Source organism: Somniosus microcephalus, chromosome 26 (genome assembly GCF_052327205.1).
Source record: "Somniosus microcephalus isolate GS21.2 chromosome 26, FLI_Smic_1.0, whole genome shotgun sequence".
NCBI classification, from domain to species: domain Eukaryota; kingdom Metazoa; phylum Chordata; class Chondrichthyes; order Squaliformes; family Somniosidae; genus Somniosus; species Somniosus microcephalus.
Window position 1 is genome coordinate 3,099,943 of NC_141012.1, and position 14,351 is coordinate 3,114,293.

The 14,351-nt window shown below is 46.7% G+C and overlaps 1 protein-coding gene across 2 annotated transcripts in view; it reads right to left on the reverse strand.

Moving 5' to 3' along the window:
* The window catches only part of hyou1 (hypoxia up-regulated 1), a 28,052-nt gene extending 14,114 nt beyond the window's left edge, over positions 1 to 13,938 (reverse strand). The window contains exons 1-13 of one of the 2 annotated variants that reach the window (XM_085967681.1): positions 13,147 to 13,938; positions 10,915 to 11,008; positions 10,743 to 10,821; positions 10,089 to 10,243; positions 9,589 to 9,665; positions 8,278 to 8,459; positions 7,686 to 7,801; positions 5,636 to 5,822; positions 5,057 to 5,191; positions 4,306 to 4,388; positions 2,845 to 2,977; positions 1,955 to 2,139; positions 825 to 963 (exon numbers count right to left, since the gene is read on the reverse strand). In XM_085967681.1, the coding sequence (XP_085823807.1) occupies positions 825 to 963; positions 1,955 to 2,139; positions 2,845 to 2,977; positions 4,306 to 4,388; positions 5,057 to 5,191; positions 5,636 to 5,822; positions 7,686 to 7,801; positions 8,278 to 8,459; positions 9,589 to 9,665; positions 10,089 to 10,243; positions 10,743 to 10,821; positions 10,915 to 11,008; positions 13,147 to 13,216 (1,635 nt within the window). In that variant the 5' untranslated portion in view covers positions 13,217 to 13,938. The remainder of the gene's footprint in view (positions 1 to 824; positions 964 to 1,954; positions 2,140 to 2,844; positions 2,978 to 4,305; positions 4,389 to 5,056; positions 5,192 to 5,635; positions 5,823 to 7,685; positions 7,802 to 8,277; positions 8,460 to 9,588; positions 9,666 to 10,088; positions 10,244 to 10,742; positions 10,822 to 10,914; positions 11,009 to 13,146) is intronic. The other variant, XM_085967680.1, reaches the window with a different exon arrangement.
* Between the last annotated feature and the right edge of the window lie 413 nt (positions 13,939 to 14,351).

Consider the following 14,351-nt stretch of genomic DNA (forward strand, 5'->3'; position numbering starts at 1 on the left):
TGGAGACCATTTACCTGAATTGAGTGTATGCAAGGCATTTACTATTAAATTGGTGCATGTGGCTACAACAGTGTCATTGTAGCCTCACCTGTGGCTGGTCAGCAACTTCTACTGGACAATGCTGACAGAAGTGAAAGAAACATCCCAAGTTGGGTAATCCCAGCTGGGCAATAAGGACACAGCAACGTCCTCAGGATCCCAGCCAGGGAGCAAAAAAATAAAATCAGATGGCCTGGGTTGCTGCTCCTGACCGCTTCCCAGCAACTCAGGCTAGGAAGTGCGTGTGTTTGGGTATCGGCGAGAGGATCGTGCTTGACTGTGATGCCGAGTGATACTGGGCGAGCGCAGCAGGTGAAGAATGGTCACTTTGGGAGATAGTGGAGAGCAACCAGCAGCAGCAGCTCTCCCCCAGCGAGGGGCAGACCCTTCTGGATAGGCAGGGGGAAAACGGGGTGGGGAAAGAGAAGAAAAGGTGCTGACCACTTTATCTCAGAAGCCAAACAGGGAACTTAACTGCGGTTGCACTTGTTAATTGTTGTATTTGCTAATTGACGATTTTTAGCCATACCTCTGTAGTTACCTGGAAAATTGCTAGAGATGGTTTGCCAGACTTTCACAGGCAACTACACAGAATGTAACTGATTCACCCGAGTTATCACTTTTTCTCCGAGTCTTACACCCCGACCACGCCCCGGATCAGCTGACTGCATAATCCAGGAGATGGACAGGAATTGTGGGTTAATCCACTGCAGAGGCCACCCTCCCCGCTTGGGTGGGTGAAAGAGGGAGATGCAATAGCTGAACAGAAGCTCAGGCACACTCACTCTGTCCAGTGCTAGTATTCCACTTTCATCCATGTTAAAATGGGCCTTAATGCCTCTAGACTCGATATCCGAATGCTTCTGGAAGCTCGAACCAACTCCACTTAATCGAACCGTGGTCAAGTTCAAAGATCCAAAGATACTGGAGGGAAAAGAGAGTTAGAGGTCAATACAAGCATGATTATCCACAGCTCAGTTTGTGCATTGCTGGATAACTGCATCATGGGTGAAACCAGCCACACATTCAGGATGCTTGGCAAACATCTCACTGCAAACTACGGGAAGAGTTTGTATTTAGAAGAATGCAAACAGCAACGCCGCACTCGGGATTAAATCTGGTCCCAAATTTCCCTACGCAGAAACTCAACATAAGCTGCTTTTTCACACGTCTCCTGGCAGCATAGGCAGAGAATGGGAACAGGTCACCTGCAGGACATGTTACCCTCATCTCAGTACAGCCCAAGACTACAAGTTGCTCTTAGTGTGAAACATCATACGTCTCAGCAACGAGTGTTTACAAAGCGGCAGCTTGGATCAGCACCTCAGTACAGCACTGGGAGGCACCGCCCTTCAGGCGAGATATTAAACCAAGGTCCATTCTATCAATTTCAGTGGATGTAAAGATCCTATGGCACGGCCAAAAGCGGAGCAGAAAATTCTCATGGTTGAGGGAGAAATATTGAGCAGAGCACCAACAGCACGAGAAACACAGCAGTCATTCATCGCTTCGCTTTTGGGATCCTGCTGGCTGCAAAATAACTGCCACAATTTGCCTACATAACCAACTGGAACTCATTATATTTGAAGTACGATGTACTCAAGGTATGTGAGGCACTTGAGAAATATTTGACAGAACCAGAAAGGAGATTATGGAATATTTCTTTAGTTAGAATGTGGAGTTTTCTGTGGATGTTGAAGCAGAAACCACTCTTAAAAAATAATCAGGTAGTTGCTTGAATACTGGGAATGTTGAAGGGTAGGGGAGGAAGCGGGAGAGTGGGATTAGACCAAGTGGTTCGATTGTCCGAACGTTGCTGTGCTGGCACATTCTGTGAGAAGACATTGTACAACTCAAAGTCAAGCACTGCCATTGACCAGCCATCCGCTGACTCCTCCCCTCCCAGTCCCAGTACCTGAGGCCATTCTCACTGAGGAAGCTCATATCCCCATAATTCACAAAGAACTCAAAGTCATCGGTGTAGCGGTTGAAGGTGATGACTTTGCGCTGGGGATACGGGGACATTCTCTGGAACAGCACACGCTTGTTGTGTTTAATGCTTTTCACACCATCCTCTTCAATCGACCTTGTAAATTCAACCTACCAAGGCAGAACACACAAAACATTAAGCAAGCAAGCAGAAGCTGCTGGCGAGTAAGAGTACACTGCTGGGCCGTGGGACCCCAGTCCAGCCCTTCGACAGATGCTGTTGCAAAGCAAATTCCTGTATCTTTGTTTTCTGAAATATCGGGGAGACAAGATTTCTCCACTACTCTGGTGGGATGGGGCTGGGAAGCAAAGCAGCGAACCCATTTACCCTATCAATGCCTCTGCAGCATAGTCTACTTATTTCCTTCCAATTGTCTGCTTTTCCCTTGTTGGGATACAGATCCACAGACACCAGGACACTCCAGTATCTCTCCCAAATGGCCCTTCATAGAGTTAGCTCTGCATAGCCATAAGCACTGGCACGATGGGCTGAATGGCCACTTCCTGTGCTGTGATTTCTATCTGCAACCCAGACACTAAGTATCAAGATGTTTTACCACAGATGCTATCACAGCCACTTCCTGTGCTCACTATGTCCACATGTGCACTTTGCAGCAGGTGGCACTGGACAGAGATCAGGAGCAGGAACCCTGCCTGACTTTTCCCCTCGATGGCCCAGACCAATTATAACCCCCCAGTACTGTGCGAGTCGAGATGAGCTAACAGACAGCTTCCAGTCTGAAGGGTAATCCTCAGCGACTGGGTGTTTGGCACATGCTCCTGTGGAAGCGCACACAGCCACAGTATAAACTTTACCTGAATGGGGTACAGGGCTGCATCACGGATGAGGAAGGGTTTGACTTTGAAGGCTTTGCTGAGAGCAGCAGCCTGATACACGGCTCCCATCGATGCTGCCTCATCAGCATTTATATTCTTTCCCAACTCCTTCCTGCAAAAAGGAAATAAATCCAGTTAACCGAGAAAGACAAGAGAAAACGGAAGAGCCGGCAGTGAACATTCTGCACCGATGGTAAAAGTTTACAGCAACATCCACCTCCTCCAGTTTCCTTTTGAAATAAACAATGTGCAGGCCTTATGTGGCTCAGTGTCAAATTTTTTGTCTTATAATACTCCTGTGCAGTGCCTTGGGATGTTTTACTATGTTAAAGGTGCTATATAAATACAAGTTGTTGTTGTTGAATTCCAGCTATCCATTGGGAGAAGCATTCCCTTTGAAGGTTTACCCCCTTACTTTGGTCTCCCCAAGCCATGCATCATCCCTATCCCAATCTCTAGGGAGTATTCAGCACTTCCCACAGTAACACCACGAAGATCAGGAAGTTTTCATGTGTAGGACGGTAGGTATGAGTCCTCGACCCGGCATCACGATGGGGCTGCAATGCAATACTCGGCTGTTATAAGGGGAGGAGATTAAGAGGTGATCTAATGGGGGTGTTGAAGGTGATTAAAAAGTTGACAGTTTTTCTCTATCTATCCTATTTCCTCTAGTGGGGAGTTTGGAAAAAAGCACAATCTTAATTATAACCAGGCCAGTTAGGAGTGAAATCAGGAAACACTTTTTCATTCAACAGGTAATGGGAATCTGGAACGCTCTCCCCCAAAAGGCTGTGGATGCTGGGGTCAATTGAAATGTTTAAGACTGAGATTGATGGGTATTTGTATGGTAAGGGTATCAAGGGATATGGAACCAAGGCGGGTAGATGGATTTAAAATACAGATCAGCCATGGTCTAACTGAATGGTGGAACAGGCTCGAGGGGCTGAATGGCCTCCTCCTGCCCCTATGTTCCTTTAGGCAGCCTGTTTTAAGCAACCCTCCTCGCTCTTCATTTTGCGGGAGACAGAGCCAACAGCACGGGATCCTTCAAAACCAACTTAAAACGCATTTCAAAAGGGAAAACAAGGTCCCTGTTTGGAGACTAATCTTTCTTGGGCCTCATGACACCTCATCGGATTGACCACAATCACACATTCACTTCCTGCTGATATACCTGCCGGAAAGCAACCCGAGGTGAGTCACACCCTGTGTCAGCTCACCGTTTCAGCATAAACCTGTGAGCTTCACAACGGTTTGCAACTCTAATTCTATAATGAGTGACAAACACGGATATATCAATTACAGAGAACAGTATCTAGCAGGACCCCTTAATCGAGGGGTCCAAGTTACTCATATATACAGTGAAGGATAACCCAGGAGTGAGGTCAAGGCTGGAATCTGAGACAACACCGGATCAAATAACAGGAAAACAGAACTTACTTTCCAACAGCTTTCAGCAGGGCCTCCTGCACTTTGGGAACTCGTGTTGCTCCTCCCACCAGGATCACATGGTCAATTTCTTCCTACAAGAGAAAGGGTCCTTTCAGAAAATGAAACCCCAAAATTTCAGCTGCCTCTAAAATCCAGCTGACTTTTTTTTTAATTCATTCACAGAATGTGGGCGTCGCTGGCAAGGCCAGCATTTATTGCCCATCCCTAATTGGCCTCGAGAAGGTGGCGCTGAGCTGCCGCCTTGAACCGCTGCAGTCCGTGTGGTGAAGGTGCTCCCACCCACAGTGCTGTTAGGCAGGGAGTTCCAGGATTTTGACCCTGTGTCGATATATTTCCAAGTCAGGATGGTGTGTGACTTGGAGGGGAAATTGGAGGTGGTGGTGTTCCCATGTGCCTGCTACCCTTGTCCTTCTAGGTGGAAGGGGTCGCGGGTTTGGGAGGTGCTGTCGAAGAAGCCTTGGCGAATTGATGCTTTCCGATAACCAAGCAAACCTACATCACCCTGGTTAGAAGCAGCGTTTCAAATAGTCTCGGCATTGACACAGCAGAACGGCTCAAACCCCTGCGCTTGTTCTGGTGATACAGGGCGTGTGGCTGTTGTGATAATTACACAGCCAGAAAGCAGGTCATCACTGCAGCAAATACAAACTTAGTAAAATTAAATTACAACCCCAACCAAATAACGCACAAACTCACCATAAAGCCCCTTGGGCCACCCCAGCTTAGTGGAAGCACTCACCATTTTCAGCTCGGCCACTTTCAAGGCCTGATGTACAGGGTCTGCAACTCTCATGAACAGATCACTGCACAGTTCCTCAAACTCCTGCCTCGTTACTTTGGCCTTGAAGTCAATGTCGTCGAGAAGCCCCTCAATCTGCACAGGAAACACAAGGACAAGATTGATTAAATTTGGTAACCAGAGGAGGACACAGATTTAACGTGATTGGCAAAAGAGCCACAGGGGAGATGAGGAGAAGTGTTTTCTTCTCCGCAGCGAGTTATAATGATCTGGAATGCACTGCCTGAAAGGATGGTGGAACCAGTTTCAAAAGGGAATTGGATAAATACTTGAAAAGGGAGAAAATAGCAGCACTATGGAGAAAGAGCAGGGATTGGGACTAATTGGATAGCTCTTTCAAACAGGCACAATGGACAAATAGCCTTCTTCGGTGGCAAGATTCTACACTATTTCCCGTAAAGGCTACAATCATAAGGTGCATAAATTAATGGATCCATGTAATTATGTCCCTTGGATGCAGATTAACGTGGGAAAGCTGCCCTGTATTCCAGAGGCAGAAAAGCTACCGATGTTATTTACCTGTGCTGTATGATCTAGATTCGCGCTCAGTACTGTTTTCAAACGGTTTGCTTCTTTCCACAGCTTGGCCATTGCTCGTGGGTGCTGGCGGACGTCTTTGGGTGTCTTCTTTTGTGCATTGAAGAGTTTTGCCAGGTGATCCCGCAGACGAAGCTCCATCTCAAGCCCACCCAGGTTCCGATCAAAGCTGAGGGGGACAGGGAAAGGAGGAAAATACATTTACAAATCCCAACTTCCGCTGATAGCCGTGGCTCAGTGGGTAGAACTCTTGCCTCCGAGTCAGGAGGTCGTGGGTTCAAGCCCACTCCTAAGCACAAAAATCTAGGCTGACACTCCCAGTGCAGTGCTGAGGGAGTGCTGCACTGTCGGAGGGGCCGTCTTTCAGATGAGATGTTAAACCAAGGTCCCTTTTGTCCTCTCAGATGGACGTAAAAGACCCCATGGCACTATTCGAAGAGGAGCAGGGGAGTTCGCCCCAGTGTCCTGGTCAATATTTATCCCTCAATCAACATCACCAGAAAATCTAGTTATTTATTACACTGCTGTTTCTGGGATCTTGCTGTGCGCAAATTGTCTGCCCTGTTTCCTACATTACAACAGTGGCTACACGTCAAAAAGTACTTCATTGGCTGTAAAGCATTTGGGACGTCCGAGGTCGTGAAAGGAGCTACAGAAACGCAAGTCTTTCTTTTCAAACATGCAAGGCCAACAATAAATCAGCTCCTGTACGGATGTCTCAGGGTCCGAGAGAGTAAATTCCAATTATTTGTTTGCTGCACACTATCTCACAGAAAGCCATATTTTGTCATTACTTTTACTGGAACTAGGTGCCTAAGTTACCCCCTGACCTCTCAACTCGAACCGTCTAGCGCAGGGTGGTGGGGGGGGGCGGAGATGAGAGTCCCTTGCTCAGAGTTGGGCCCGGAGTGGTACAGTCCATTCTCCCGTGGAGTTGCATTCGCAGCCACAGACTAGACACCCAAACTAAGCACAGACAGCTACTCAATATAGGAAAGAATGTGGCAGCGTTCCACTTCTTACCTGACTCATTACACCAACCAAGGAAACGTTTGGAAAACTGGGGCACTTTTCACTGGGATAGAGGTTAAAGGGATCTGAGGCTTTCAAAATTAATAAAGGCTGTTCCTCCTGGCTAGCATAATTAGTAAAAGGGGGAAATTTTGGAGATTGTCACCAACAGAATGGAAGGGGAAGATAGAAGCAATGTTTTTATAAAGAGGGTTATTAGAACATGGAATGCTTTACCACAAGTGGTTATTGAGGGAGAGACTAGAACAGCATTAAAAAGGGTATATAAAATGTACAAAGGGAAAACGGATTCGAGTGGACAACTCCGGTTGAATAGCTAGCACCCAACTCAATGACCTCCTTCGGAGTTGTAATTTCTGTGATTCTATGACCATATTTGAGATGGTAAAATTATTTTACTTTTAGAAATTGTAACACCAAATTGAGCACTAACTATTAGATAGCACTGAAATACCAATGCAGATTCTAGTATGCACCGAGAGACAGCCACTCGGGGCTTTCTGTGGGTCAGAGCAGTAAGGTACAGCAGGCATTCAGACCCAGACAGTACCGATTGGTTCCCCCCCCCCCACCGCCGCCCAAGATTTATCTCTTTCCCCCCCCCCCACCCCATCAAAATAGAAAGCAAATGCATACAGATATCCAATTCAAGAATGATTTCATCCCATTTTTCCCTCAAGGAAATGAGTCGAGCTGGGCTCTGCAGGCTCCAGTTGCTCAGATAACAGAAGTTACGTTGCTGCCGCCTTTCCGACAGTCCTGTGGTAACCAGAGGGAATAACTGGTCATCAGGCTGCACCTCCTCGCCTCCGCTCATCAGCTTCCCAAAGCCCAGATCTTCACTTAACTAATTTTTCCCGGAATAACCATTTATTTTTGACTATCCTGTCCTCCCCCTCTCGACACGAAGGCTGAATTCAGTCTAGACTCCATGTGTGCAGCACCCAGGAAAATTAAAATCGTTTACTGTGGCGGCCTTGAACAGAGAATAGAAACTTACCCGATCCCTTGGATCTGGAGCTGGGGCTGCGTTCCCCAATCCTTTGTCTTCGTCGTCATGTAGGTAACGATGGTGGCGGTGGTGCTGCTCGAACCCATATCGTAAAACATCACATTCTGAAATAAAGCACCAGTTATCAAGGAGAGCGGGCAGCTGGTCACAGTGCAGAGCAACAGCAATACATTGCATTCTGAAATAATCCAAATTGCTAAGCTCCCCATAATCCTAACCCCCTTAACCTTCTCCAATAGTCTGCCTGTGTGGTATCTTGTCAAAAGCGTTCCGAAAGTCCATGAAAAACAGAACCACTGCATTTCCCCCACCCACCGTATCCATCACCTCCTCAAAATAATTCTATCTGGTTTGTCAGGCACGACCTTCCTTTCTAAAATCAGTATTGGCTGCTTCCAATTATTTTCTCTCCATCACTGACCAGCCAGCCTGTAATGACCCGGGCTCGCTCGCTCTCTGGGTATTACATTGGCCTTTTCCCAGTCCTCCGGCTCAATTGCTCAATAGAACCTTGAAATACAATTTCTATTTGAACCCGGGGTTCACGAAACCCGTGCGTGTCAGTGATGCGACATTCTACCTGGGCCGTCGCGTTAATGTCCTTCCTCCGGAACACGCCATAGTTCAGGGCCACAGCCGTGTTATCATTGATGAGTTGAAGGACCTTGAGGCCCACCATCTGAGCAGCCTGCAGGACTGCCCGCCTCTCTGCCTGATTAAAATACACTGGCACTGTGATCACTAGGTCCTTAATGGGCTGCTCTGCAGGACAAGGGTAGAACAGAACACAGGATATCAGCAATTACAAAAAAATATTAGTCAGAAAAATCTCATCACCTGAATCACTGGATAAACATCACGTTAACATCTTGCTTTATATGTACATAATGTGGGACTCCCAATTAGTTTAAGGCAACCCATGTTATTTGCCTCAATAAAGGTTTTGTTAGGATTACTTCAGAGCTCATCTAACAACGGGTCCTGAATGATTGAAATAAGGTGCATGAGCAGTGCTGTACCAGGAGTCGGATCCAAATCTAATAGACAGTCCTGCGTACATATCAAATGAGTGCGTCAGTCCTGTGCACATATCAAATGAGTGCGTCAGTCCTGTGCACTACATAAATGAGTGCGTCAGTCCTGTGCACTACATAAATGAGTGCGTCAGTCCTGTGCACTACATAAATGAGTGCGTCAGTCCTGTGCACTACATAAATGAGTGCGTCAGTCCTGTGCACTACATAAATGAGTGCGTCAGTCCTGTGCACTACATAAATGAGTGCGTCAGTCCTGTGCACTACATAAATGAGTGCGTCAGTCCTGTGCACTACATAAATGAGTGCGTCAGTCCTGTGCACTACATAAATGAGTGCGTCAGTCCTGTGCACTACATAAATGAGTGTGTCAGTCCTGTGCACTACATAAATGAGTGTGTCAAAGAGTAAAATTGCAACTTTCTTTGTTAGATGTGTCAGGGTTAGGCAACTTCTAATAGCCAATCGCACAGTGACAAAGCACAGAGTGGAATGCTCGACAAAAGTTAATTTCCACAATCTGCCAGGAAGTGCATTGAAAGCCAAGCAATTTACACTCCAAAAGGTTTCAACTGCAATGGCATACAAAACATAACTGGGGATTGAACCACAAGTATAATAACTCAGGGATAACAAATAGCCAGGCTCCCTGCTCCTGGATCACTATCCAGTAACTCTTGCTGTATGTCAGTTGCAACAGTCTATGGTTAAATACCCTGCAGCACTCGCTGCCTGGGACCATTTAGATGAGCAATGGGAGAGCTGCTACAATCAGTGGAATTATAACAAAGCATCAACTCACACTTTAAGCAGAGGAAAGAATGTGTTTAATCTTAGTTGAGGGAAATTGGACCAACCTGCAAAATCCTGAGCCAAGGATCTCGAGTAATTCAGTACCATCCCCAGGATCTCCTCAGGGGAATAATACAATTCACTAGAAAGAAAATCAAATGTTCATTCAAGTTAAACGTTTAGTGAGGACAGGACGGTGCAGAGTTCAAACTAGCACAGGCAGAAAGAAATGAAGGATTTTCTCTCAGCCTCAATCTAGCTTTTTCACGATGCAACTCTCAGTACGAAGTTCCTGATAATTGATCGGAACCAGTGAGTGAGCGGATCAGCAGCAGAAACAGCAGCACCAGCTGTCAGAAACTGCTGAGAGCACTTAGAGAGGTAGAAAAACTGCCCGTGGAACTGCAGCCCAGCAGCAGGAGGGCAAAAAACAAACAAAAGATAATCTGTTTCAGATTGAGATACAGGCGAAGCGTGCTGCACGTTAATTTATTTCAAGTGTCTCTTTAAACAAGGGCAATACACCGAGGAGATCCCCACCAGCGAGTGCAGAGTGAATACTCACTCCGACAGTTTGAAGAGAACAGTTCCTCGCTGCTCAGCTGCCACCAGCTGATGTTCGGGGAAACGCTTCCTGTACAGCTCTGCCTGCGGGTTTTCCAACTGCTTCCCCAGCAGGCCCTGCAGAAAGCGGACCACCACCTTCGGGTTCTTCGCCGACTGTGAAGTGCAACCAAAAGGCAGCTTAGAGAATTCAAAACATTCGCACCCCAAAAAATGACACAAATCAGCACCACAGGCTGCTGCGTGTTCGGGCACGGGGGCCACACACGGCACAGCCACCTCTTTAAATGACTTCAAAAATACTTCATTGGCTGTGAAGCACTTTGGGGCGTCCCGAGGACAGGAAAGACACTATATAAATGCAAGTCTTTTTATTAACTACCACAATACTATTAGCCTGCTCACACTCATTATCTGAACTTGCACATGAAGAATGGCCACTAAGGGAGGTATTAAGAGAGTGACCATCAGCGATGGAACTGCACCCCCATCACATTCTGTAATCTGGGGGCAGCAGGAGGAATAAAGTGCTTGAAGGAAACACTCAAATTGTTCTGTAAATGTATATTTAGGTAGATTTCTGCCGTGTCCAGCCAGTCACTCTGTCCCGTTCCTTCACTTTGGGCAATTCCTAACCGAGAAACTAAAGTCTCACCATCGCTACTGCACTGTCCCCGAAGAGTCGTTCATTTTCTTTTAAACAAACAGCGACTGGAGTTTTCCTTCTCGACTCCCTGCAACAACCAGGAAAAAACACAAGCTCAGTACAAACAAACCCCAAATCAGAAGCAGGGGTCCGACTGCTAAATTAGGTCAGGTGCACGTACTTGTTTAATACGATCTCCATGGGCACACCTGGTTTCACAATGGCAATCTTCATCCATTCACTGCCCAAGTCAATTGACATCACCGCTACCGAATCTGTACAAGAGGAGCAAATGAAAGCAGTCACAGACCCAGAGCTGGTAATAGAGGGAAAGGCAGAGGAGGAAAAGGATTTATATTGTTGGAACTCATGTTGGTTCATTGAGTATCTAGTGATGCGCAATTAAATCCTCTCCCAAAGATTGGCCATCGCCTTGAAAATCATGTGACCAAGATTAAAAGTACTGAGCGTGCTCAACATGTAGCGGATGTGCCACACAGATCGAAAGTGTGTCTGGTGTTTGCTGAGCTAGTCAACGGCAGTCAGGTAGAGGTATGGACACAACTGGGCTCATAGCCCCAGGGTTAGGGAGGACTTGAGAAAAAAAACTCAGTGTTTCTGCTCCTTATCTATGACCTCTGCATGCGAGGGTAGTCAACCAACCCGCTGTCCAGGCTCTCCTGAATAATGGGCCTTTGCACCTGCATGTGTGGAACTCTTCTGCTGGGGAGAACGGAAAAATAAAATTGACGCGACTGTCATGAACAGGGGCTACATAGGCAGCCCACTTTATCCTTCTAACCCTTGCACGCAGTATTCCGCTCACTCCAACACCTTACAACTGAAGCCATTCAAAGCACCGTTTCTCTTCCAGCTGTTCACAGTAACTTCCATATGTGGATCTTGGCCTCTACTACTGAAAGCGGTATTTAAAAAAAAAAATTAATAACCTGCTGTGCAGCAAGTCATGTTAACAATTACCCTTATTTTGCAGCAATCTATATACTGTACTGGATTAACAGTAGGAGCACGGTGGCATAGTGGTTAGCACTGTTGCCTCACAGCGCCAGGGACCCGGGTTCGAATCCAGCCTCGGGTGACTGTCTGTGTGGAGTTTGCACATTCTCCCCGTGTTTGCGTGGGTTTCCTCCGGGTACTCCGGTTTCCTCCCACAGTCCAAAGATGTGCGGGTTAGGTTGATTGGCTATGATAAATCGACCCTTAGTGTTAGGGGGATTAAATACGTGGGGTTACGGGGATAGGGTTGGATATGTGTTGGTGTAGGGGTTACGGGGATCGGGTGGGATATGTGTCGGTGCAGGCTCGATGGGCCGAAATGGCCTCTATCTGCACTGTGGGGTTTCTGTGATTTCTGTGAGTAGTGTCCACCACAACCCCAGTGCCTGACACTGGCAGAATATTAAACTTGAGCGCGGGGATTTTACAGCGGAAACTACCAGAACTTGTATCGAACCTTGGTTAGACCACACTCAGAGTACTGTGTACAGTTCTGGTCGCCGTATTATTAAAAGGATATAGAGGCACTGAAAAGTGTGCAAAAAAGATTAACAAGGATGATACCAGAAATGCGAGGGTATACCTATCAGGAAAGGATGAAAAAAGGCAGCTGAGGGGTGAGCTAATAGAGGTCTTTAAAATTATGAAAGGTTTTGATAGAGTGGATAGAGAGAGAATGTTTCCACTTGTGGGGAAGAGCAAAACTAGAGGCCATCAATATAAGATAGTCACCAAGAAATCTAATCGGGAATTCAGAAGAAACTTCTTTACCCAGAGTGGGGAGAATGTGGAACTCGCTACCACAGGGAGTGGTTGAAGCGAATAGTATAGATGTATTTAAGGGGAAGCATATGAAGGAGAAGGGAGAGGGTTATACTGATAGATTTAGAAGGAGGACGAGGGGAGGCTCATGTGGGGCATAAACACCGGCATGGACTGGTTGGGCCGAATGCTGTAAGTTCGATGTAGTTCATTCCCCCCGCTGCCCACGTGATTTCTAACTAAAATAAATTAAGATAAAACAATATTAGTGTATTACAATAATAAAACTTTCAACCAATGACAGCAGCGAATCACATACTTAGGATGGAGCCAATAACACCAGCAAACCCACGTCCCAATCTCACCCAACCAAGCAGCAGGTGCACAGCCAGGTCTACCCGACACACATGCTTCAGGGCAGATTGATACAAATGAGGGCAAAAAAACACCCACTGCAAGAGACTGTACCCTCAACAGCACTTTGCAGTAAAACACCGGTCTGCAATTGGGCTCCATAAGTTTTATTTCCTCAGTGACACCACAAAATGTTCAACAACAAAAAATTACAGGGGAGATTAAGAACAGGTGGTAATAATTTCTTGTTGGAGTGACTTTAAATCCAAGTCTGACATACCTGTGTGCAAGGCCAAGTGCGAGTGTGAAGCACAATAAAACCAGATCGACAGCCCCATCTTTCTGTCCATTTGTAACAGTTCACCTGCAGGAGGGAAAGCAAGGGTCAGACGCTCACACCATCTGCAAGTTTCCTTAAACGTTTCAATTGATATCTCTTCTGCTCATGCAGAAGCTTTTCATGTTCCATAACGGATAGTTGTGCGAGATAAACTCTATATATAAAAGTTGGGCAGCTCTGATCTCAGACACAATACACCGACAGCCATGGGGCAATTTATAAACTGTGGCACATTTGCTCAAAGCACTTTGGGCACAGGTACCAACACTGCCACGGGGTCACGGGATACACACACTAGTTGCAGATATAGAGTGCACACACCCTCAGGAATTTCTTTCTCCTGCTCCACCTCCACTGAATTTGACTTGCCTTTGGCAGCTGCTGTCTTATCCATTCACAATCTCCTGTGCACACATTCAGATCGTTCCTATACAGCTGTCCGTTTACTTTTCCCTCGCCTCTCCCTTTCTCTCCCAGGACCCAGGCATCTGGATTGCCTCCGAGGCATCTCACTAGAGTTGCTCCTCTGGTGGGTACAGACTACACATGGCTTCCTGAAGCAGGGATTAGGAACCTACTTTGATGAGAACCCAAAACAGTTCTAACTGGAGCAAAATGATCCACACTCAAGATTTATTATTCACTGAAGCACCTGCAGGGTATAGCTTGGATGAACATCACCCACCCTACTTCCTCAACACAATAAATTAGCTCCACCCAAAGCAATCCTGATGTAGACACTCAGCAATTCTGCTACCAGTTCGGTGTGAAACCAAAACGGATCACAGAATCACAGAAACCCCACAGTGCAGATAGAGGCCATTTCGGCCATCGAGCCTGCACCGACACATATCCCACCCGATCCCCGTAACCCCTACACCAACACATATCCCACCCTATCCCTGTAAACCCCACGTATTTAATCCCCCTAACACTAAGGGTTAATTTATCATAGCCAATCAACCTAACCCGCACATCTTTGGACTGTGGGAGGAAACCGGAGCACCCGGAGGAAACCACGCAAACACGGGGAGAATGTGCAAACTCCACACAGGACAGTCACCCGAGGCCGGATTCGAACCCGGGTCCCTGGCGCTGTGAGGGCAACAGTGCTAACCACTATGCCATCACTCAGACCTCTGCTT